Raw genomic sequence first — 26,870 nt, 5'->3', positions numbered from 1 at the left:
GCTTTCTCACTTCTGTGGAACTGAAAGCTCAAATACATCTAGCTCTATCTATCTCTACAGCAATGAACTTAATCCATTATCTCCAATCCAAATTTCTGTAACTGTTTCCTAATTGGTGTCCCTGTCTCCCCTATCCATTTGTCACAACAAAATAGAAATACTGTTCCTACAAACAAAACTAATTGTTTTCATTCTTTGAGCAGTATTTGCTAGGCTTGGTACAAGTGTTAGAAATGAGACATGTAAAATGCAGTCTCTGCCCTCCAGAATGCATGCCACTTTTTAAACATCTTTAATACTTCCCCGAGGTTAGGCTCATGGATTTGAACCACAGGCTGTGATCTGGCCTGTGCCTACCTTTTCAGACTCCTCTTCAGTCACACACCCCACCGTCTCCCTGGAACTCTGTGCTCTTTTACCAGTCATAATTTTGCTGCTTAAGGTTTTGAAATAAGACTTCTGTATTTGTATTACCCAGATTTTAAAATCTGTGCCCTTTTAACATATGCTTAGTTCAGTTTAGTTTCTCTAAACAAACAAACAAACAAGCAGCCAACATCTGGAGTCCAGTCTTTTCTTCTGAGCTACAAGTTTGTACTTCTAGTTGCCTGATTGACATTTCAACTTGACTGTCACACAGGTACCTCAAACTCAGTATGTTGAAATTGTTCCTGTCATTTTCTGTCTTCACAGTCTCTGTAAACTGTATTGTCATCAACTGTGGTATTTAGGCAACAAACCTGGGAGTTACCCTTAGGAGTTTCTTCTCCCTCACCTTTATATAAAATCAATCACAAATCCCGGTTTAATTTACTTCCTAAATATTTCTCAAGTCTAGTCACCTCGGTCTATTCTCAATTGTGAGGCCTTAATCCAAGGAGAAACTTTGCTTGGCCTGGACTGCTGTAGCTTCCTAGGTAGCCCTCCCACAACTGTGCTTTTTCACTGCAGAACACTCTACACATACCCGATCTGGCACCATTTGTTTATTATTGTATTTGTCAGCTGAGACTGCTATACAGAAATGCTGTAGACTAGGTGGCTTAAATAGTAGACATGTGTTTTTTCATAGTTCTGGAGGCTTGAAGTCTGAGATCAGAGTGCCAGCATTGGGTCTGGTGAGAGCTGTCTTAGAGGTAGCCACTCCTTTTTTTTTTTTTTCCTTAAATGCTCTTTGTTTATTTTAAGTGTAGTTAACATACAGTGTTATATTAGTTTCAGGTATACAGTATGATAATTTAACGGTTCCATATATTACTCAGTGCTTATCAAGATAAGTATACTCTTAATTATTTATTTTTAACATAAGTGTACTCTAAATCCCCATCCCCTATTTCATTCATTCTCTCACCCACTTCCCCTCTGGTAAAGTTGAGTCAGTTTTTTGGTTTATCTTTTATTTTTTTTCCCTTCGTTTTCTGCGTGTTTCTTAAATTCTACATTTGAATGAAATCACGGTGTTTGTCTTTCTCTGACTGGTTCTTGCAAGTTCTCTGTTATCTCTTCTTAGAAGAACATTAATCCCATCCCGAGGACTCCTACCCTCATGACCTCATCTACTCCTAATTACCTCCCCAAAGCCCCATCTTCAGATACCACTGGATTGGGGATTAGGGTTTCAACATGTGAATTTAGGTAGGACACATTCAATCCATAATAACTATATTTTCTTATTTTTTATATTCTTGATGCTCTGGCTTCTGGAGCCTCCTTGACTAGGCAGGCATTGTCCTTTCCAGGGGTGTCCATTTCTTATATAGCAAATAACTTGCCCTGGACTGCCCCTTTCATATTCAGACTAACCAATCCAGAGCCTATCCTCTAAACCACCTTCTTTTTCTGACTCTTACACTCCAGGAGACAGTATTCTTCTGCTCTAATCACCTCAAGTCCAGGTACCAGATAACTCAAGATAGCCCCTAGACCTTAGAGCCTGCTGAAATTACTTAAATTAGCCAATGCTAAGCCTGCTTGCCCTCTCTTACCTTGCCTTTCTCTGGGAAACCACAGTAAAGGTTGTCATCCATGCTTTCTCCTTGCTTGTTCTGCCTCCTGACACTGGTGCTTTCCCATGTGGCCCTGCTTGGCATGGCATGTCACTTCTTAGGAACTGCCTTTTCAGTGGCAGTCATTTCCTGATCTGTTGGCTTCACCATACCCGAAAAATAATAAAACCTGTATTTTAAACACACTAACACCACTACGGACTGCCTTGTGTCCCCTCAGAATTCATATGTTGAATCTCTAGTTCCCTATGTGACAGTATTTGGAGATGGGGCCTTAAATGGTTATTAGGTTTAAATAAGGTTTTTGTGATGGGACTAGCGCCCTTATAAGAAGAGACCAGAGAGCTTCCTCTCCCTCTCCACCATGTGAGAATACAGTGAGAAGGCAGCCATCTGTAAGCCAAGAAGAGAAACTTCGCCAAGCACCAAATCTCTACGATCATCTTAAACTTCCTAGCCTCCAGAACTATAAGAAATAAATTCAGTTGTTTAAAGTATCCAGTCTAAGGTATTTTGTTGCCACCCAAGCTGATGGAGACCGCCACCTAGCTAAAACATTTTCAGTGGTTTGCCGTTGCTTTTAAGATAAAATTAAGAAATTCTTTCAGCCTAAAACATTTGCCTGATTGGTTTACTGCTTATCTCCAGCCTCATTTCATATCCTTTCTCTTCATCATTAATTAAGCTTCAGTCACAATGGACATATTTCAGATTTTTAAGTTTCCTTCCTGCAGCAGGACCTTTGCACATTATGTTCCCACTGCTTAGGGGTTCTCATCTTCCCCTCAGTCCCTCTTTACCTTACTCATATCTGCATGTTTCAGGACTCAGTTTATGTGTCACTTCTTTAAGGAAATCTTCACGACTCCTTATATGAAGGCCCTTGTTTTTTGATCATGGTGCTCGGTACTTTTCCATCATAGCACTTACTATAATTGGAATTAAACATTTATTTGTGTGTTTAACTTTCTAGGGTTTTTCACCCTGGCTAGACTGTAAAGCATGAGGGCAAGGGTTATCTTATCTCCTGCATATAGCATAGTTCGAGGCACATAGTAGGTAGTTAATAGATATTTGTCGAATGAGTGAATAAAAGAGTGACAATAATTATTTTAGCTGCCTTTATAAACTGTATAGATAGACCTATGGATAATATGGAGAAAACAGATCTTTTCATCTCCTATCCTCCAAATACATGAATAGAAGTTCTCCTAAAATGGGTCATTTAAATACCTCAGTACTACATTGTGGAAAGGCTAAATAATTAGACACATATTTTGCTAACACATGAAAACTGAAGTAAAGAAGATATAAATGCAAATGATGTTTAATATAAAGCCAGGGGATTGTGGTTCAAAATTTCAAATAGAGGAATCTTCTTTATATCAGAAACCTTGTGGTAGATATTATGATCCTGTGCCAACTTTTTTGAACGTGTGAAAGTGATTAAAGTGAAAAGTTTTGGAGACAACTTAATGTAGAGGTATGCCCCAGAGTGAGTTTAAAAGCGGGCTCTATTACTTATTAGCTCTGTGATCTTAAACAAATTACTTAAATTGTCTAAACCTCAGAGTTCTCATCTTGGGATAGAGATAATAGGATCTACCTTGGAATTTTTGTTAAACTTAAATGAGATAATGAATGTAAAACACTTAACTATAAGACCCTGCACATATGCTATTTCATTATTCCAGTAATTTACCAGAATATATTACTTTGTGTAAACACTCTTCCTTCTTCCTAGAATGTATTTCTCTACCACCGATTTCATTTCCTGCCACCACCTTCTCTGGTTTCTGTGACCCCCTTTTGTTGGAATCTTTATATCTAATCCCATGTTTTTCATTTCCTTCCCTCACTAGACTGTGAGGGCATTGACTGCATCTTGTTTCCATTATATCCTCAGCAACTAACACATTGCCTGGCACATAGTGAATATATTATTAAATAATTAATTAAATGCATATCTAGTGAATAAGTAAATAATATAGGATTGGCTTAAGGATTAGAAATAACCTATCTGCAACATTTAGCTTAATGTCTAACTTGTAGTTTAATACATATAGCTATTGTTATTATTACTAATAATATTTTTGAGAAACATAGGTTACTTAGATTAACTAAATGATTTTGCTGCCATTAATATCCCTTCTTATATGTATTAGTGAAAATTTTACCCACCTTAGGTGTTCTAGGAAAAGGGAAAGTGCAAAAGAATATTGATAGGACCCCCAGACCTGTAGATGGTAGACCTTATTCTTTCCTGGAAGTATGAGATCATAGTTTGTGGTACTGAATGAGCTGGGTGGTCCAGTGAGTCAGGTGTCCTACTTAGGCATGTACATTAGGGTAGATAGGTGGATGGACGAGCTTGTTTGTTCAATGAGAGTAAACCAACCCCCATAAGTAGAGGGCAGGGAAAGGTGAAAGAAAGAGACAGGCCACTCCTGGTTTGTAGGTGGCAGTTTTAATAAAAAGAGAGTGCCTACATACAGGGTTCATCTTGGGTGGCAACAATGGGTCCCCCACCTGCCCATCAAAACTTGAAAGTGTATAAAGAGGACTTCGTTCAGCCAGATATACTATATAAGTGTTTTCAACACCACATCACTATCTCAAGACTGTCCTTGGAACAGCCTCTGGGAGCAAGAAAGACAAGTGGAAGTTACTCCTCTTCCAAGGATAGGAGGGAGTGAGGAGATTCCAATCGCCTGGGTCCAGCTCATAGGTTAACTGACGGTCACGTCCTTTCAGTGACCTTCCCCAACACTCAAATTAGATGTTAAATATATGAAAGTTATTAGTAAAAGATACTAGGTGAGAGGTGACTATAATAATCATTCTGATGTTTTATTTTGATTTGTATAATAATTGTACCTCTGCAATATTCAAGTCTTCTTATCTTTTTTTGTTTCTTATAGCTATTGGATGAACTCCCAATGATTTACAGCTGTTGTATATTTGTGTACTGCATGTAAGTGCTTATGTTTAAAATTCCATTGTTTAATATATTTTAAAATTAATTTTCACCTCATAATTAAGTAATATAATTAACCCTATTACATTATACTGGGAGATTGTAATAGTGTAAAAGGTTATTACTTCTGTGATCTCCATGTAGAGAATAAGCTGTGGGAAATTATAATAATGTTGCTATTAACTTTTATGATCTCAAAGCCCTATGGCCAGTTTAGATACTCTTACTAAAATCTGACTTAAAGAATTTTGACTTAATTTGTATAATCTGCATTTCCTTGAGTTATGAATATAGATAAAAATGTTACATATTATACCATAGAAATAATATATATGTACTTTGTACCTATAATTGTGGTAGGTATTATACAAATCCTCTGTAATTCTTCCAGTTGTGCAAGATAAATGGGTATTATCCCCATTTTATAGATGATAAAGTGAAGCACAGAGGGATTTAGTAACTTGTCTAAGGATATAAGCAAAACTTGTGCTTAGGTGACTTGCCTAAGGCCATGTAGCTGGTGTCAGAGTTGGAAATTGAACTACAAATTTAATAAGCTTACCTTCTAACCATGCATTTAATTCTATAGCACTAGTGCTTAAAACTTCTCTAAACCCCTTATGTGATGGTTATCTCTTTTTAGTATGATCATTATTACTAGTTCAAGTATATTTAGTATATTTTCTTCTTCTTCTGTCTTTTTTTTTTTTTTTTTTTTTTTTGTGGAGAGAGTGTGTGCTAGTGGAAGTAGTAGGTGATTGGGGAGGCAGTTAGAGAGGGAGAGAGAGAGAAAATCCCTGACAAATCCACACTCAGTACGGAGCCTTATGTGGGGCTCTGTCTCAAGACCCTGAGTTCATGACCTGAGCTGACATCACAAATCCGATGCTTAACTTAACTGACTGAGCCACCAAGGTACCTCAAGAATATTTTTGTCTAAAGATATCTAAAAATCAGAATTCTGTGATATTATTTAAAGAGCTCATGTGGGGGCACCTGGGTGCCTCAGTTGGTTAAGCATCTGCCTTTGGCTCAGGTCATGATCCCAGGGTCCTGGGATCCAGCCACGCCTTGGGCTCCCTGCTCGGGTTTGCTTCTCTCTCTCCCTCTCTCCATCTGCCCCTCCCCCTGCCCTGGTTCTTTCTGTCTCTCTCTTTCAAATAAATAAATAGAATCTTTTAAAAATAAAATTAAAAAGCTCATCTGAAACTTTTCTGTAAAGGGACAGTAGTAATGATGTTAAGTTTCATGGGCCTATCTCTGTTGCAGCTCTTCAGCTCTGCTGCTGTAGCAGTGAAGCAGCCATAGATAATATGTAAACAAATGAGTTTGACTGTTCCAGTAAAATATTATATACAAAAACAAGTTTGGGCCTTTGGGCAGTAGTTTACTGCTCCTGATCTAGAAAAGTACTTTCAGGTGAGCTTTTTAAAAATAAGTCATCAAGTCACAGAATATGAAAGTAAAAGAGACCTTAGAAATCATCTGGGCCAACCATCTTTCTGTAGAGATAAGGAAATAGGAGTTGGGTCCAATTCCTACAGCCAATTAATGAGTAAACTGAGAACTTTCCTGCTGCTTCTACTAAAACATAGGTTCAAAGGTTGGATACCTAACCCATGGTCAAATATTTGTTCTTATTTCCTCATTTACTGAGTATTTGCTAGCCTAGTGATTAGATATGATTAGACACATGAGAAAAAGATTTTATCCCTGCACACAAAGAGTTCACAGTCTGGTTGAGGAGATCCATAAAGAGACAATTATAATAGAGTGATATTTTCTGTAATAGTGTGCCTTACTCAGGGATGGCTCATTGCAAGATTTAGAAACATACTCAAGCCAGCTTGACTTAAGAGAGATTTATTTAGAGGACATGAGGAAATTATATGAAACCCAATAACAGGAAGTACAGCCTGACTACAATTCAAGAGCAGCTTACCTTTCCCACCCTTTTTTCTCCATTCCTTCTTCTCTGCATGGTCTCATCTTTGAATTTGCTTTCTTTTTCCATCCGTGCATGTCACTTTTCTGCTCATTCTTCTTCTTTTTCACTCAGTTTAGCTGCCCAAATATCAGCATCAGACTTTGAATCCATAAAGCTTTATACTTTGACTCCTCACATTTAATTGATTCAGTCTCTGACTCCCAAACTCCCAAGTTTTCAGGAGAGAGCCTCTCTTTGACCCAGTTAAAGCCAGGTGCCTTCTCTTGATTTCTCCAGCCTCTTAGAGGTGGTGCAGATTCTCTGAGATGAGAGTTTGGGTGGGAGGAAATGATGGGCATCACTAGACCCAAAGGTCTGTATACAAGTGGTAAGACAGCATTCTATTTTACTAGTTATATATTTTAAAATAAGTTTCTTTCTCTCTCTTTTTTTAAAGGTTTGAATGCTTCAAGATGAAGAACTCTGTAAACTACCACCTGCTTTTTATCTTAGTTCTATTCAGTTTAATAGTAACCACAGTAAGTCATACTTTGTTTTTAATAGATGAAGCATGTGATGTGGGTTTGAGAATTGTCAGAGTATAGGTAGTACTAGAAATGTGAGAATAGATGAACTGGCACAGAGAGAGCATGAACCATTAAGATGACCAAAGATGCAGCCCTATGGAATACTTTTTTTTTTTAACAGAGATAAACAAGAGTATACAGTTATGATACTGTACCCTAAAAGTTGCAGTTGATTTGTCTTGTTCGCTATTCATAGCCTGTCGGTATGCAAACTTCCATAATGCCTAAAGATTTCAATAAGAGTCATCACTTTAAATATAAAAAGTATATACATTTAGGGTATTAAACATGATACTTTGATACATAGTGAAATGATTAATTTAGGTAAGCTAATTAACATATCTTCAAACATGTATGTGTGTGAGAGAGTGAGAGATGAGACCCCCTGAAATCTATTCTCTCAGCAAATTGCCAGTGTTCAACCCAGTATTAACCATAATCACTATGCTATACATGGGAATACTGACATTTGAGGGTCAGGCGGAAGAAAATGGAGCCAGCAAAGGAGACCTAGAATAAGTAATCAGAGATATAGGAAAATGAAAGAGCCCAATATCACAGAGTACAAAAAGATTTCCAGAAGAAGTAACAGTGTTAGTTGCCTCTAAGAGGATGAGTAAAATACAGATTGAAGTTTGACCTATAAAAATTTTAGTTAAAAGACCAGGTAACCCCAATAAGGATACTGTCAACAATAGATTGATAGAGGCAGAAATTAGGTATCAGTGAACTGAGAAGGTGAATAGGAGGTTGAAAGAACAGGTACACTATTTCCTTATGCTTCTACCCTGCACTGTGTAGTCCTTCATATAAACTACATGCTCATTGATCATGAGAGAATCCTTGTGTTTCAGAGGTGAAAGGAAGTCTTATAAAAGAAGAGACTAGAGGACACCTGGGTGACTCAGTCTGTTAAGCATCTGCCTTGGGCCCAGGTCATGATCTCAGGGTCCTGGGATTGTGCCCCACATCGGGCTTTCTGCTCAGCAGGGAGTCTGCTTCTCCTTCTCACTCTCCTTATGTGCTCTCTCCCTCTCTCTGTCTCAAATAAATCTTAAGAAAAAAAAAAAGAGAGTGAGAGACTAAAGTCTAGAGAGTTTTAGACCAAATTTATGTGGAGAATTGTGGCAGAGTCAAAACTGGACCACTTTGTAAGTTCAGAACTGATGTGATCAGAATTATAGGCTTGGGAGTCAGTCAGATCCGAGTTTGTAGCAACATAGTTACTTAATAACTAGGAACCTTGGGCAAGTTACTTAATCTCTCTGTATTAATTTCCTCATCTGTAAAATGAAGATAATAATAGCATACATTTTGTATTAGTTGTGAAAATTAATACCTGGCACACAGTAAGAACTCCATAATTCTTTTGCCTTAAAATATGTCTTTAAGAGGCATGTCCTTTTGCATTTCTTCTATTAATAGCAGTAGGAATATGAAACTATACAAAGGGAAGTTAATATTTTGAAACAAAACATTTCAGAAATGAAAAGCATTCTTCCTTACTGAGTTTAGAGTTACAGACATATAGTGTCTCATAAACATCTTACTATTAAAGTTCTGTGGGTGCTTAAAGGAAATAATCTGCTTTTATTGTGTGAGGATAGGAACTTCCTTCTGGAATAAGAAATTTTGTAGCCAAATTGTAAAATTACATAAAATTTTTGTGAGGTCAGCACTACTTTAAATGAGCATATAGAGATAGCAAAGCACAAGCTTTGCTGTCAAAGAGATGATTGCCTTGTTGGGGAGAGAAACAAACCATTAAGTTATATGACATTTATACGTGGTCAGTGAGGGCACAAAGGAGGGTGAATGGCTGCTTCTGCTGAATGGAGAAAGGACCGGGAAAGGCTTCTAGAAAAAGGGATAGTTTTAGCTGGATATTGGAAGACGAATGTTTGCCAGCAGGGGAGGATTTCTAAACAAATTAAAGAGTAGCATGTTTAAATATGTGGAAGCACTATACTTTCTGGAGCCTAGGATGAGAAAGGGGAAAGATGAGAGCAGTGAGAGCAGGCAGAAAGTCAGGAGTGAGATCATGCAAAGCTTTGAAATTTGGACTTTGTATTATAAGTGTTCGGAGCCCTTTCAGGATTATGATTTGAATTTTCCTTCCTCTCTACCATGTCATTTTAAAGGCATATACTCCTACAGGGCAATAAATGGCATGCTAAATCTTTAATAGACATTGAACTTAATTACCCAAGTGATATTAGAGCCTAAAACTGAGTTTGTGTAATTGGAAATCCATTTAGGTGGTGAGTTATGTAACTAGATGAGTGTGTTAGAGGTTTGGGAAGTAAAAAAAAGCACAAGAAATTTGTTAAATGCTTTCAGTTATTGAGCATGCATTATACTGCTAAATTGTTTCATGTATTTTAGCTTATTATTCCCATTATCTGGATTAGGAAAAATTTAGTCTTTTGGTTAAGTGATTTGCTCAAGGTCTATAGCAAATAAGTGGCAGACTCTGAAATTTATCACCTGTCTCTAAGTCCAGTGTTCTTTCTGTTGTAGAACAAAATGTGTTATAGACATTGTCAACAGAACCTCTTCACCCCACATGAGTAACTGTGTACCTTTGCCCTTCCTTGATGCTGATGTAGAAGGCAAGAGGCCAGAGTAATCCACAATAACTGAAAAATTTGTTTACCATGGTAAAGCTAGCACTGGTGGAGACCCATCTGAAGGTGCTAGCCTTTCTGTGGCCCGCCACCTAATCTGATTGGTTTTATGTGGCTATAGTCAGATCTAAGTAGCATACTAGGGAAGCAAGAGAGATTAGGGATTTGCAGAATTGTTAGAATAAGTTTTCTTCACCTTCATTAATGCACTTCATTTACCTGTTTTTCTTTTAATATTTTGTAGGTTTACCTTAAGGTAAAGGAGCCTATATTCCATCAGGTAATTTTAAAAAATTATTACACACGTGATTGTTTAACAATACTTGCCTGCATTGTGTTTCCTTTTCTGGTAAATTATATGCAATACAATTTCTGAAAATAAAATGGTAGATGTCCTATGAAAGTGTTTAAAACAGAGTTTGCAAACTCAAGTGCCTAAAGGATACCAGTGCCCAGGCCCAGCTGTCTTTAGTAGTCAGTATACAAGTGTAGCATTGCTCTTATAAGAAAAATCAAAGTATTCATGTACATACACATACAAGGTTCTTTTTATGACATCATTTTCTAGAAAAGATAGACTGAAGATTCCCCAAATATTTCCCTCCTAGTATTTTATGAGTTTTTTAAGGTGGGAGATTATTTACATTGAGGAGAGCAGACATAGGAAACTTTTCCGTAGGAAATAATGATTTAAGTATATCCCATAATGAAACCAGAGGAAAATAAAGTAGCAGACCCCAAATAGAGCCATTGTTCATTGAGTGCTGTCATGTGCCTGGCATTATACCATTACTGCACAGACTCTGATCTCCCCAGCAGTTCTACAAATTAAGGATTATTGTTCACATTTTAAAGGAAATGAACTCAGAGATACTAAGAATTTATCCAGCTTTACACAGTTATTAAGGGGCAGAGCCAGGATTGTAACCTAGATTTGACTCCTATCACAATTCTTTTAACAAACTGGAAAACAAACAAATAATAAATAAATAAGGACACATTTCAAGAGTATCAGAAGCCTTGCAGTTTTAGAATATTTTGTGCTTACTTAAAAAGTAAGTGTTCCTGTATCTTTTTAAACTTCAGCTAGATAATAATCATCTAACTGAAATCTGTTCCTTAAAATAAATTCCAAAAGCACGTTATTGTGCTTTGCTTTTCTACAGGCAAGCCTAAAGTAGATGTTACCAGAGAAAACATCCTCACTTCCTTAATATTTTAACTTGAAGTATGTCATTATGGAATTACCTCTTTATGAAGAAAGATTTACTGACACAGTGTAGAGGATGAAGTTTATGTGTATTAAGTATACTTCAGCTTTTGTAAATTTATGATTTGTCTTTATAAGAAAGAAAAATCATAAGAGCAAAAAAACCAAAATATGGAAATTTGGGGTTAATTTTTATAAGCTTATGTCCATCAATTTTCCATTTTGTGTTTTAGACTATTTTACACTATGTTTATGTAATAAAATTAACAAACTGTTCATTTAACTTCCCATGCTGCAACTTTCATGTGTTTTTTTCAGTAATAAGTATTTTCTTTTCTGTATATAGTGGTAAATGTTTGCTACTAGGAAGGAAGGGAGGGAAGGATGAAAGCTTAGAACTATGGGTTATACACTAGGCCTTCTCAGGAGAGAAGTGAAGAAGTAGAGAAATGGTAGGGTGAAGTAGATAAGTAGTCTCAAGGTAGAAGACAAGTATTCATTTAACAGATGTCCACTGTGTACCTTCTCAGTACCAAATTCTGAGCTCAAAGTTGGAAATAGAGGGGCAGTGGAGCAAAAATGTGAATACCTAAAATCAGGCAGACCTGGATACAAATCAAGTGTCTACTTACTAACTGTATACCCTGGACAAATTACTTACCTTCTTTGAGCTTTGGTTTCCTCATTATTCCACAAACACTTTAAGTGCTTTCAGTATGCCAGATGCTGTACTAGACATAAAAGGGATACTAGTGAATAAAATAACAGTGTCTCTGCTCTTGAGGGGCTCATTATCCTCTATGTCTAAAATTGTATAATAATCTCCTAAGATTGTCTGAGGATTAAAGGATGTACTGCAGGGGCACCTGGCTGGCCCAGTCAGTAGAGCATGTGACTTCATCTCTGGGTTGTAAGTTTGAGCCCTATGTTGGGTGTAGAGATGACTTAAGAATAAAATCTTCTAAAAAATAAAAATAAATTTAAAAATAAATGAAATAAGAGGGTTCCCCTTTCTCCACATCCCCTCTAACACATGTTGTTTCCTGTCTTGTTAATTTTGGCCATTCTAACTGGTCTAAGGTGATATCTCACTGTGGTTTTAATTTGAATCTCCCTGATGGCTAGTGATGATGAGCATTTTTTCATGTGTCTGGTAGCCATTTGTATGTCTTCATTGGAGAAGTGTCTGTTCATATATTCTGCCCATTTTTTGATATGATTGTCTGTTTTGTGTGTGTTGAGTTTGAGGAGTTCTTTATAGATCCTGGATATCAACCTTTTGTCTGTATTGTCATTTGCAAATATCTTCTCCCATTCTGTGGGTTGCCTCTTTGTTTTTTTTTTTTTTACTGTTTCCTTTGATTTTGATGAAGTCCCAAAAGTTTATTTTCACTTTTGTTTCCTTTGCCTTTGGAGACATATCTTGAAAGAAGTTGCTGTGGCTGATATCGAAGAGATTACTGCCTATGTTCTCCTCTAGGGTTCTGATGGATTCCTGTCTCACGTTGAGGTCTTTTATCCATTTTGAGTTTATCTTTGTGTACGGTGTAAGAGAATGGTCGAGTTTCCTTCTTCTACATATAGCTGTCCAGTTTTCCCAGCACCATTTATTGAAGAGACTGTCTTTTTTCCACTGTATATTTTTTCCTGTTTTGTTGAAGATTAATTGACCATAGAGTTGAGGGTCCATATCTGGGCTCTCTACTCTGTTCCACTGGCCTATGTGTCTGTTTTTATGCCAGTACCATGCTGTCTTGGTGATCACAGCTTTGTAATAAAGCTTGAAATCAGGTAACATGATGCCCCCAGTTTTATTTGTTGCTACATTTCAACATTTCCTTAGCGATTCGGGGTCTCTTCTGATTCCATAGAAATTTTTGGATTATTTGCTCCATCTCTTTGAAGAATACCGGTGGAATTTTGATCGGAATGACATTAAAAGTATAGATTGCTCTAGGCAGTATAGACATTTTAACAGTGTTTATTCTTCCGATCCAAGAGCATGGAATGGTCTTCCATCTTTTTGTGTCTTCTTCAATTTCTTTCATGAGTGTTCTATAGTTCCTCGAGTACAGATCCTTTACCTCTTTGGTTAGGTTTATTCCCAGGTATCTTATGGTTCTTGGTGCTATAGTAAATGGAATCGATTCTCTAATTTCCCTTTCTGTATTTTTGTTGTTAGTGTATAAGAAAGCCACTGATTTCTGCACATTGACTTTGTATCCTGCCACGTTGCTGAATTGCTGTATGAATTCTAGTAGTTTGGAGGTGGAGTCCTTTGGGTTTTCCATATAATCATGTCATCTGCGCAGAGAGAGAGTTTGACTTCTTCATTGCTAATTTGGATACCTTTTATTTCTCTTTGTTGTCTGATTGCTGTTGCTAGGACTTCTAATACTATGTTGAACAAGAGTGGTGAAAGTGGGCATCCTTGTCTTGTTCCTGATCTCAGTGGGAATGCTGCAAGCTTTTTCCCATTGAGGATGATATTTGCTATGGGTCTTTCATAGATAGATTTTATGAAATTCAGGAATGTTCCCTTTATCCCTATACTTTGAAGCGTTTTAATCAGAAATGGATGCTGGATTTTGTCAAATGCTTTTTCTGCATCAATTGAGAGGACCATGTGGTTCTTCTCTTTTCTCACATTAACTTGTTCTATGATATTGATTGATTTGCGAATGTTGAGCCATTCTTGTAGCCCAGGGATGAATCCCACCTGGTCATGGTGGATAATCTTTTTAATGTGCTTACACTGTTGGTGGGAATGCAAGTTGGTGCATCCTCTTTGGAGAACAGTGTGGAGATTCCTCAAGAAATTAAAAATAGAACTTCCCTATAACCCTGCAATTGCACTCCTGGGTATTTACCCCAAAGATACAGATGTCATGAAAAGAAGGGCCATCTGTACCCCAATGTTTATAACAGCAACGTCCACAGTAGCCAAACTATGGAAAGAACCTAGATGTCCATCAACAGGTGAATGGATAATGAAGTCAATCATATGATCTCCCTGATATGAGGAAGTGGAGATGCAACATGGGGGGTATGGGGGGTAGGAAAAGAATAAATGAAACAAGATGGGATCGGGAGGGAGACAAACCATAAGAGACTCTTAATGTCACAAAAGAAACGGAGGGTGGCCGGGGGAGGGGGGTAGAGAGAGGGTGGTGGGGTTATGGACATTGGGGAGGGTATGTGCTATGGTGAGTGCTGTGAAGTGTGTAAACCTGGTGATTCACAGACCTGTACCTCTGGGGCTAATAATACATTATATGTTTATTTAAAATTTTTAAAAATTAAAAATAAAATGTAACAAAAGATAATAAATACTTACATTTTATTGAGAGGACCAATTTAATAGGTAAAATATACTTCCTTTGCCAAAAAATAATGATTTTACTAACTTCATTTTTCTTTTCTTATTCAGGTCATGTATGGAATGTTGGTCTTCACATTAGTACTTCGATCTATTTATATTGTTACATGGTAAGTGGTTTGGATCAACAGTATGATTAGATTACATTCAACCAATAATCTATAGCCTAAATTGAAATAACACCCAACTCTAGCAGTGATATTGATAGAAAACTTCAGGCCAACATTTATTGTGGTATAAGATAATGAAATCTAGTTTTTTAAGCAAGGTGTTAATTAGCATCCTATAAAAACAAAAGTTCCACATTAATTTGAGGAAAATTGTATGATGGCCTCCTTTTGAGTATTTGTAATGTACATTAATGTATTGCCTTGAAAAATCCCTATAGTAAAAACAAAAATTGTTTTTGTTTCTCTGAAACTATGTGACTCAGAACCCTTCTTATAAACCACTATTTTAGGAAAAAAATGTCACAAAGAATTAGTAACTCCAGAAAGATTATTTAGGAAATAGTCATAATCTTTATAGAGTTTATGAAGATTAAATAATATTAATGTGAGTAACTTCCATGGGATCTGGCCATGCAGCATGTGCTCAATAAATGAATAACATGATTTATGGGTTTATCCTTTTTTTCTTTTTTAATTGAGCTTTTTATTTTGAGGTAATTGTAGAAGCACATGTATTAACAGAGATCCCCTACACCCTTTACCTATTTTCTCCAATGATAATGTCTTGCAAAACTGTAGTACAACATTATAACCAGGATTTGACATTGACAGAGTCAAGATGCAGAACAATTCCATTGCCACAAGCATCTGTATTGTCCTTTTGTAGCCATACCCACTTCTCTCCTATCCCATCATCTCACCACCTATTCTTAACTCCTGGCATTCACTAATCTATCCTTCATTTATATGATTTTTTTAATTTCAAAGATATTATGTAAATGGAATAATACAGTTTATATAATAGCCTATGGGATTGGCTTTTTGCACTCAGCATAATTTACTGGAGATGAGTACAATTTGTTGAGTGTGTCAGTAGTCCATCTGTTTCTATTGCTTAGTAATATTCCATGATATGGATGTATTACAGTTTAACTCTTGACCTGTTAAATGACATCTGGATTGTTTCTAGTTTTTGACTATAAAGAATAAAGTTGCTGTGAACATTTGTTTTTAGGTTTCTGTGTGAATGTAAATTTTCCTTTCTCTGGAATAAATGCCCAGAGTGGAATTGCTAAATTATGTCATGGTATATGTTTAGTTTTTCTCAGAACTGCCATACTGTTTTCCAGCTGGGTTACCATTTTACATTTCCACCAGCAGTATACGAGTAACCCATTTTCTCTGCATTCTTGTCAATATTTCATGTTGTCACTATTTTTTTTACTTTACCCATTCTTACAGGTATGCACTAATCTCTCATTGTGGTTTTAATTTTCATTTCCCTGATGTCTAAAGATAAACATATTTTCATGCGTTTATTTGCCATCCGTTTTTCCTCTTTGTTGAAATGATTGTGTCTTTACCCAATTTCTGATGGTATTGTTTCTTTTTTTTTCAGTTGAGTTTTGAGAGTTCTTGATATATTTTAGATACTATTCCTTCATCAAATATGTAGCTAATATTTTCTCTCCCAGTCTATACCTTGTCTTCTCATACTCTTCACAGTCTTTAATAGAGCAAAACAGTTTTTAATTTTAATGAAGTCTAATTTATCAGTTTTCATTTTATGGATCATACTTTTGGTGTCAAATATAAGGACTCTCTCCCTAACCCTAGATTCCTAGATTTTATCCTGTTCTTCTTTTTTTTTTTTTTTTTTTTTTCTAAAAGTTTTGTATAGTTTTATATTTTACATTTGAGTTCATGATTTATTTTTAGCTAACTTTCATATAAGTTATAAGGCTTAGGTCAAGGTCTTTTTTTTTTTTTTTTTTTAGCTTATGAATGTCCAGCTATCCTCGGACCACTGGTTGAGAAGACTTCCTGAAATTTCTCTACTGTATCGCTTTTGCTCTTTCCTCAAAAATGATTCATATATATTTATGTAGGTCTATTTCTGGGTTTTTTATTTTGTTACATTAATCTGTGTGTCCCTCCACCATTGCCACACACTCTTGATTACTGTAGCTATAAATAATACAACTCTTCAAATCATGTAGACTGTTTCCTCTCAGTTCTTTTTAAAATTGTTTTTAGGTGTTTAGGTTCTTTTGTCTGTCCATAAAAATTTTACAATATATATTTAAAATTTTTGTTTGAATTTTTTTAAGAATTACATTAAACCTACATATCAATTTGCGAAGAATTCACATCTTTACTGTGTTGAGTCTTCCAGTCTTTAAACACATGTCTTTCCATTTACTTTGATTGTTCTTTGATTTTGTTTATCAGCATTTTGGAGTTTCCATTTTTTTTTAAGGTTTTATTTATTTATTTGACAGGGAGAAATCACAGAAGCAAGAGAGGCAGAGAGTAGGCAGAGAAGCAGAGAGAGAGGAGGAGGCAGGCTTCCTGCTGAGCAGAGAGCCTATTGCAGGGCTCGATCCCAGGACCCTGAGATCATGACCCGAGCCGAAGGCAGAGGCTTAACCCACTGAGCCACCCAGGTGCCCCTGGAGTTTCCATTTCTTGAGCAATTGTAAATGGCATTTTATTTTTAAATTTAGGTGTCCACATGTTCATTGCTATTATATAGAAATACAGTTGGTTTTCTTTATGTTTATCTCATATTCTGCCACCTTCTGAAAATAGTTCTAGAAGACTTTTATAGATGCCCGAGATTTGCTGCAAATAGGGCCAGTTTTTATCATCCTTTCTAATGTATATGCTTTTCATTTCCATTTTTGCCTTATTATCCTATCTAGAACTTCTAGGACTATACTGAGTAAGAGTGGTGAGAGTAGATTCCCTAGCCTTGTTTTTAGCTTTAGGGGAAATGGATTCAGTCTTTCACTATTAACTTAAGTGCAGTGTTAGCTGTATGGTTTTTGTAGATGTTCTTTATCAAGTTGAGGAAGTTCAGTTTCATCATTTTTTCAATATCAGTTGATCACCTGATTTTCTCTGTAGTCTGTATTATTGTTAATACATTGATTGATTTTCAAATACTGAACCAGCTTTGTTATTCTGAATAAACCCCACTTAATCATTTTTTTTATTGCCAAATGATACTTGTTAATGTTTTGTTAAGGATTTTTACATCTATAATCATGAAGGATATTGATTTATAGGTTTATTTTTTGTTTCACAGTTCTGGAGGCTAGAAGTCAGAAATCAAGGTGTCAGTCTGGCCGTGATTCCTTTGAAACCTGTGAGGGAATCCATCCTTACTTCTTAGCTTCTAGTGATTTGCTGACAATCTTTGGCACTCCTTGACTTTTATCCACATAATTTCAATCTCTGCCTTTGTCATGCCATGGTGTTGTCCTTGTATTTCCGTGTATTTGCATGGGTTTTTTTCTTGTAAGAACATCAGTCATATTGGACGAGGAGCCCACTCTACTCCAGTATAACCTCATTTTAACTAATTATATCTGCAGTGACCCTATTCCAAATAAGGTCACATTCTGAGATACTGGGACTTAGGTCTTCAACATACCCTTTCTCAGGGGAAAAATTTAACCTACAGCAGTACTTTTCCCTGCACCACTTAAAATATGCAGTTATAACTACATCAGACAGTATTATAATTTTTGCCCCACCATAAACATAGTTTAGAAATTCAAAAGGGAAAGAAAAATAAATGTATTACATTTACTCATATTTTTACTCGTTCCATTTTTCTTTCTTCCTCTCTAACATTCTAAGATTCCTTCTCTCCTCATTTCTTTTCTGTTTAGAAAACTTCCTTAGACATTCTTTTTAGGGTTGATCTGTTGGCATTATATCCTCTAGGTTTTTCTTCATATGACAATGTATCTTGATTTCTTCACTGGATACAGAATTCTAGGTTGACAGTTCTCTTTCAGAACTTTAAAACTTTCTAATGGCCTTCAGGTTTTCTGATGAGAGATCCTGTCATTCAAATCGTTTATTTCCTATGGTAGGAGAGGTGTTGCTTCTCTCACTTTTTTTAGGATTTCCCCTTGTCTTTAGTTTTCAAAATGTTATCTGTGATGTGTCTTGATGTGGGTTTTTTTGGGTTAACATGTTTGAGGTTAGCTCAGTTTCTTGAATCTGTGGGTTTATAGTATTCTTTTTGTTGTGGGGGGAAGAGTTTTTTGGCTAAATTTGAAAGTTTCTCAGCCCTGCCTTTCTTCTCTCCTTCCGGGACACTAAAAACACGAATGCCAGATCTTTTGTTATAGTCCCACCTTTTTATGGTCTGATGAGGAAGTCAGTCTAGACTCCCCACTCAGTCTTGCAGCATGGATGGGGGTGAGGCTAGAGGCTATTCTGTAGCAAAACATCATAGTGTGTAGCTATAAAATATTAGTTACTATGTAAATTTTAGTCTTGCTAAGGCTGCCTCTTTCCTGGTCATTTGGCTAGAGAGAGCAGGCTTTTGTTGGGCTGGGGTTTTTATTTGTCTGTACCTAGTGGCATTTCTGGGTTGCTATCATTTTCATTTCCAACTCTGGAATATATAAGGCAAAAAGAAAACACGGAATATACCAATGTAGTGTAAGTTATGTCCCACAGTCTCTAGCCAGTTGGCCGCCTTCTCTCCACCTTTCAGAGTCTTCTTATGTTTGTTTTTATATAATATTCAGGATTTTTAATTGTACTTAGTGGGAAGAGCAAGGGAAAGTGTGCCTGTTTAATCTTCCCAGAAGCAGAAGTCCCTTATTTATTCTGCTTTTATTTAATTTTTTAAAAAAGATTTTATTTATTTATTAGAGAGATCACAAGTAGGCAGAGAGGCAGGAAGGGGGGGGGGGGAAGCAGGCTCCCCCCCGAGCAGAAAGCCCGATGTGGGGTCGATCCCAGGACCTTGAGATCATGACCTGAGCCAAAGGCAGAGGCTTAACCCACTGAGCCACCCAGGCGCCCCTATTCTGCTTTTAATCTAGGCATCGTAGGGAAGGGTAAAGAAGCATAAAATACAGTTCTTGCCCTAAATCAAGTCCAAAAGATAGGATACCAATACTTGTAGAAACACACATGACAGTTCTGTAAAAAGTGGTTTAACAGTGGAAGTCCTAGGAGATAAAACACCTTTTTTTTATCTGTCTTGCCACAGCTACTTTCTTATATCTCCATTTGGTGATCATTTCATTTAGTATTGTTCATTGTTTACCTGTCTTGTCCATCTATGTTGTGTTTCTTGAAGTCTTAGTTATCATGGTAATTCCTGGAATTCAGAAGAGTGATTATCAGTAAAGATATTTTAAAATCAGAAAGAACTTGTTTTCTGGGGAATTTTTTGTTGTGGTGGTGGTGTTTTAACTATGACAAGATATATCTGAAAGTCTCTTTTGTAACAAAACATTTAGAAATTGTGGATAAAGCACAACAAACATCCTTTTAAATGCATAGCTGAACTCAAAAAAAATGTAAAGAAAATTCTAAAGTATCAAATGTGGAGAAGGAACTGAAAACTAAACTGACAGATGAGTTCTGAAATCATGAGCAGTTACAAGACACCTTGTCTTTTAGCCTCAGTTTTAGGTAGGAAAAGTGACTCCCCTGTGAATTTGTAGTCACTGTTCTGCCTTCCCATAGATTTTGGATTCAAGTACAGATTACTTTTATTGTCTGGGAAACTTCAAGGTCTAAAATTATCTTAAACTGATCCAACATTCCTAGAGCCCCAGTATATCTGAGGGAAGCAAAAGCAAATTATCTTTAAAGAAATGCAGTTTCATGTAAGCCCCATAGGATTTCTGCATATTGGATGGAGATCAAACAAGTGTGCACAATCAATTCCAAAACCAGAGAAGGAAGTAAACTACCATAAGTAAAAGTCAGGAGAAACACAAATCAGTTAAAAATGAACTCCCCCAAATCAGATACTGAAATATAAAATAACTATTTAGAAAATATTTAGTAAAATGAAAGATAAAATGAAAAGGAACATGAGATTATCAAAAGTGAAATTCCAGATTTGAAAAAGAATCAAAGAACTTCCAACATTAAAAATATATATTGAAATTTAAAAAGTCCAATGGATAAGCTAAAAATTAAATTAGACACAGATGAAGAGAGAATTAATTAAATTGGAAGGCAAGTCTAAAGAAATAAGCCAAAAAGCATTACAGGGAAATAACAGTCCTTATCGTGGGTCCAAGGGAAAGAATAGCAAAACCTGAGGGGCCCCTGGGTGGCTCAGTGGGTTAAAGCCCCTGCCTTCTGCTCAAGGTCCTGGGATCAAGCCCCGCATCGGGCTCTCTGCTCAGCAGGAAGCCTGCTTCCCTTCCTCTCTCTCTGCCTGCCTGTCTGCCTAATTGTGATCTCTGTCTGCCAAATAAATAAAATCTTAAAAAAAAAAAAAAAAAGAACAGCAAAAATTGGGACAGAATAGATATTCAAAGAGATAGTACATATAATGTAGATGCTAGAAACTAAAAGCTGTATTTTCCTTATTTCTTTTGCTGGTAAGTTTCCAGATACATTCAGGTTTCTGCCAATCACATGTATTCACATAAGATTGAATTCAGAACCAAGTTAACTGGGGGAGATAAATGGTAGTATGTAAAGCATCCATTTACTAGTATGAATCTAGGTGTGCATCATGGCTCTGGAAACAAGTGTGATGATAGCTTCCTGATATATGAATTATAGCTAAGGTTATCATATGATGCTGGGTGCAGCAGTGGTCCAGAGGTTTCCCAATTCTCCAGCTTCCTAATGTGAAAAAGAAGAAAGTTCCTTTGGCAAGATAATTCTGTGGTAGTGTTCATGAGTCATTTCTAGAGAGCCTAATACTTGCTCAGTCATCATTTTGGTTGGAATTGATTGTTAAATTCTTTTCTGCTCTAAGTAGAGCTATTATTTGCAGCTGAATTCTGATTGTTACCTGTAGAAAAAGCATACTGAAATTGCTGAAATCCAAAGACAGAAATCTTAATACATCCAGAGACAGAAGATGTATTAACAAGGGAATAGTCAACAACAGACTTATCAACAGCAACAATGGAAGCCAAAACACAGTAGACTATTATCTTCAAAATGCTGAGAGAAATTAACCATCAACTTAGAATTGTATACCCAAATATCCTTCAAAAACAGGGACAAGATAAAGGCATTTTAAAACAACAAAAATGGGAAAAGTTTGCCAATATAACTCACTAAAAGACTTTCCTTTTAGGAACTACTTTAGCTGGTGCCAAAAAAAAAAAATTATATATATATATATAGATAGATAGATAGATATAGATATCGATATCTAGATATCTTTTGGATTATCTGAATAAAATATTGTGACTATTTCATATCTAATTTGAGATATAGATATATCGATATCTAGATATCTATATCTATATCTCTTTTGGATTATCTGAACAAAATATTGTGATTTTTTCATATCTAATTTGAGATTTTTTTTAATGAAACTAAAGTAGTAGACAATAATATGAGATACAAGGGGATAATCTTAGTTACATAGTTAGTTCCTAAGGTCCTTTTTATTTGGGAAGAAGATACAGACAGTGATTAATTTTAGATTTTACGTGTGTGTTTTTGATAGCCATTAGAAACAGCAATTGATTTTGTAGTGACTTTCAAAAACATGAGGGAGTAAATGGAATTATATAACTGAATCCAAAAGAAATTGGGAAAAGAAGGGTAAAAGGGGAAGCAGAGAGAAATCAGAACAAATTCAAAGCAGAAAATAAAGGGGTAGAAATAATTCAAAATATATTAATAATCACAGTAAATATAAATGGACAAAGCTAAGCAATTAAAAAACAAAGACTCTCAAGCATGGAAAAGAAATCCAGCTATGTGTTATTCATAAAAAGTGTGATTAAAATATAAATACACAGTATGTTGCACACACAAAACATACTTAGCTTAAGAATTTTATCTCCTTTCTCAGAAGGTACCAATTGCAAACAGGAATGAACTAGGAGCCAAAATGTGAAATTTCATTTTCATTTGAAGCAGCTTTGTGCAGTTAGTAATTCCTAGTTTAAACTGTAACTGAACATTGTGGCTGCATATGTATTATTTTATACTGTACTTTTCCCATCACTGAGGTTTGGACTTTAATAAATGAAATTCCATAGTTTTTAAATGATGGGTTTTTTTTTTTTTTTAAGATTTATTTATTTGACAGAGAGAGAGAGACAGCAGCAAGAGAGGGAACACAAGCAGGGGGAGTGGAAGAGGAAAAAGCAGGCTTCCCACCAAGTAGGGAGTCCGATGTGGGGCTCAGTCCCAGGACCCTGGGATGATGACTTGAGGTGAAGGCAGACACTTAACAACACTGAGCCACACAGGCACCACAGAAATTCCATAGTTTTTAATATCATAAAATGAGAATATTTCAACAGTATATTCTAGATAGCAATATACTAATTGAAGTGAATGCTTGTATATATTAAGTTATAGCCTTAAACCTTTGTTTCTAATGCCTTAACTGTCAAATGATTAAAACTTAAAAGCACAGTATTTTCTAATACTAAAAAGTAGGTATTTTATAAAAATTATTTTAAAATTATACAAATTTTATAAAATCATATATAAAATTAAAAAGCAAGTATTTTATAATACTAGAAAAATATTATAGTCAGCATGCTAGACCAAGAAGTAAACACTAAAGTGACTAGAGCAGGTACTGATGCTGTCAGTGTTTAGCTCTATGTGTTTCGCTGTGTTTGTGCTACAAAAGTGCCATATTAGACTGTAACTAGCTAGTACTGCTGCCTTATGTAACTCCAAAAAGGAAAACAGGACTTGATTAACTGAGTGCTCGTTTCTTTTAAGACATTGCTATTATCCTTGGCTTGGATAGGTCATGCAGATTTATGTGGCTGCTATTTTCATTTACTTAGCATTACTTTAATACCTTGAATGGAGAACCAGACATTCTCTCTTCACCTGACTAGCGATGGCTATTTAACTGTAGTAGCAAAACAAACAAACAAAAAAACATTTTTTATGAAAATTGGTGACAGCTGGCACTTAAGATCAGAAGAGTTGTTTATATTTCATGCATAAGGTGCTCTCTGCCCAAAGCTCTGAAAGACTTTAAGATAGAAAGTAATACTTACTACAATACTGAATTTTCATAGAATTATTATTACATTTGATAATAAAACCCACCTATTTGGGGCACCTGGGTGGGTCAATGAGTTAAGCCTCTGCCTTTGTCTCAGGTCATGATCTCAGGGTCCTGGGCTCGAGCTCTGCATCAGGCTCTCTGCTCAGCAGGGGCCTGCTTCGCGCTCTCTCTCTCTCTCTCTGCCTACCTTTCTGCCTACTTGTGATCTCTCTCTGTCAAATAAATAAAATTTTTTAAAAATCTTAAAAAATAAAAAAACCCACCTGATTAGTCTCAGAAAATCCACATAAATACACAGTACTTTTTTTTTTAAAAGGGTATAAAAACAGTATGTGCCACACAAATACTGACTAAAAGAAAGTTGGACTAGCCATTTTAATAACAAAAAAAATTAAAGCTTTATTTAAAACAAATGTGTTTGCTACGTTATTATTAAAAGATTTAATTTATTAGGAAAAAAAGCAATTCTAAACCTTTTATGGAAAATTTTAAGCAAAAATTGACAGAATTACAAAGAGATGTGCATCAGTGCTGCATCATGCTGAAATATTTTAACACAATAAACATATTAGCCAGGATGTGGACAAAATTTAAATAATACAATAACAAATTGATTTAATATATTTAAATTAAAGAAGTTTGGTGTTTTCAAGAATGCATGAAGTAGTTATTAAATCTACCAGACAATAGTTTTATTTTATTTTTTTATTAACATATAATTTATTATTTGCCCCAGGGATATAGGTCTGTGAATCATGAGGCTTACATATTTCACAGCACTCACCATAGCACATACCCTCCCCAATGTCCATAACCCAGCCACCCTAACCTTACTCCCCCACCCCTCAGCAACCCTCAGTTTGTTTCATGAGGTTAAGAGTTTCTTATGGTTCAGACACTAGTTTTAAAGCAAGGTTCAGCAAACTTTAAGTATAACATGTTCTCTGACTATAGTATAATTAGTTAAAACAGAATTAGTCAAAATAGCCCATGTATTTGGAAATTTAAAACCATACTTGTAAATAAAAGTCAAAAAAAATGCAGTAGAAATAATACTTATACAGTAATCACAGTGAAAGTGCCACAGATCAAGTACTACAAAGTACTGGTTATTAGCCGGAAATTTATGCCTTAGATGTTTACATTAGGAGCAGAGAAACTGAAGAATAATGAATTAAGCATACAACTTAAATAATTAGAAAAAGGATCAATAGAATCAATCCACACAAATGAAGAATGGGACTATGAAAGGGCAGAAATTAAAGAAAAGAAAACATATAATATTGAAGATCAACATCTTCAATCTAATTTTCCTCCCTTCTGAAACCATACTAAGATCCAATAAAGCATAAACCCACAAGAAGACTGAATAAAATACTTAAAGCTGGAAAACAGATGGATTACTGCTAAACCGAGAAAGCCAAATTTTAAACAAAGAACCTCCAGTTTACATCATAATTTTATCAAGTATCAGGCATTAACCAACAGACAGTTTAGAAAAGCAGATGAAATTGGGTTCTAAAATAAGAAGGGCTGGTTAAAAGCCTTAAGAAGATGTTAAATGCTTACATCCCCTCACCTACACCATACCATGGAAGAACTACAGGAGCCTATAGGTTTATTCTCTGGTAATGGTGAACAATGTCTCTAGACTGGGTTTTGCCAGACAGTGAGCATGTCAATAACATGGTGAAATCAGAGAAATTGGGTGACCTTATGCACTTTGAATGTTGAATGTAAAAACCTCTAAGCAGAGAATTGAGAGGATCTTCTTTTAGGGAATATGAGAAGCCTTTAAAGACCTAAAGATACTGATTTGGGAGTTCCCTAACAATTGGCCCAGCAAAATAACCCTACAGTAAAGGTTACTACTCTTAGGGCCTCAACCACATGCTTAGAGTTTGTGGTCACCTTTTTAGTTTCCCATTCTTAAGAGTGAGGAGAAAGTGCCAGACAAGAGGAATACATCCAGTATGAAAGACAGAGGCCAAAACAAATAAGGGGCTGCGGGGGTGGGGTGGGGAATCAACTTAGAAGAAACAACTTATGCATGAAAGAGAAAACTTCAAATATAACAAAACAACAAATACCATTAATCCATTCATGTTTCTAGAAATACACAATATCTATGAAATCAAGAGTAAGATGCAAGACAAAAAAAGGAGCATTCAGAGAATTCCCCCCACCAAAGATACTAAAAATATGGTAAAACTGATCACTGAAGCAAATGGTTTGAAAGATACAGTTGAAGAAGTCACTGGAATTCCTTCTCCTGAACAAATATTGTGATTGCATTATGGTCCATCATCCCCCATCCACCAATAAGAATCTACCACAGGAAAGGCACTAACCATGGTGTGGTCCAGAGTAAATAAGAGCACAAGGCCTCAGGACCCTTAGGCCCACTCGTCACCACTGCTGTGGAGAAACAGCAGTGGTGATGAAGTGTTTCCTCATGTCTGTGGGCTTCACAGCAGAAAAGACAGAAGCAAACACACACACACACACACACAAACCTGGGTGCCATCAGGATGATGAGAAAGAAATGGAGAAGAGACTCAATAGAAATATTACTAGGCCAGATGCAAAGACAGTGCAGATAAAATGGAAGGGAAGGAATCATTACCAAAATTACTTAAAATACCCTGCAATTGAAAGACATGAATTATTACATTGAAATAGCCACTGGCTACTCAATACAATGGGTAGAAATAGACCCATGCCAGTTTCAGAATTCTTGACAAGGAAGACTCCACAAGTTTGTAGGGTTAGAAGGCAGATATACATATGAAGGATCAGAAATCAGAATGGTTTGGGGCTTGTCAAAACAAAACTGGCAGCTAGAATTCTAGAATTCTAACTTAGAATCCTGCAGCCAACCAGACTACCAGCTCATATATTTGAGTTCTCAAAAAAAAAAAACCAAAAAAAACAAACCCTTATAACCCGTAAACTATTATGGAAACCTCCTCAAGGATGT

At 36.0% G+C, this 26,870-nt stretch overlaps 1 protein-coding gene across 3 annotated transcripts in view; it reads left to right on the top strand.

Annotated features, from left to right (window-relative positions):
* The window catches only part of ACER3 (alkaline ceramidase 3), a 153,408-nt gene that overhangs the window by 113,889 nt on the left and 12,649 nt on the right, over positions 1–26,870 (top strand). For all 3 annotated transcript variants that reach the window (XM_059188326.1, XM_059188317.1, XM_059188335.1), the window contains 4 exons: positions 4,928–4,980; positions 7,368–7,449; positions 10,369–10,404; positions 14,765–14,823. In XM_059188326.1, the coding sequence (XP_059044309.1) occupies positions 4,928–4,980; positions 7,368–7,449; positions 10,369–10,404; positions 14,765–14,823 (230 nt within the window). The remainder of the gene's footprint in view (positions 1–4,927; positions 4,981–7,367; positions 7,450–10,368; positions 10,405–14,764; positions 14,824–26,870) is intronic.

The sequence above is a fragment of the Mustela lutreola genome, chromosome 1 (genome assembly GCF_030435805.1).
Source record: "Mustela lutreola isolate mMusLut2 chromosome 1, mMusLut2.pri, whole genome shotgun sequence".
Taxonomy (NCBI): Eukaryota; Metazoa; Chordata; class Mammalia; order Carnivora; family Mustelidae; genus Mustela; species Mustela lutreola.
The sequence above is the reverse complement of the archived record's forward strand: the minus strand, read 5'-3'. Positions and strand labels throughout refer to the sequence as shown.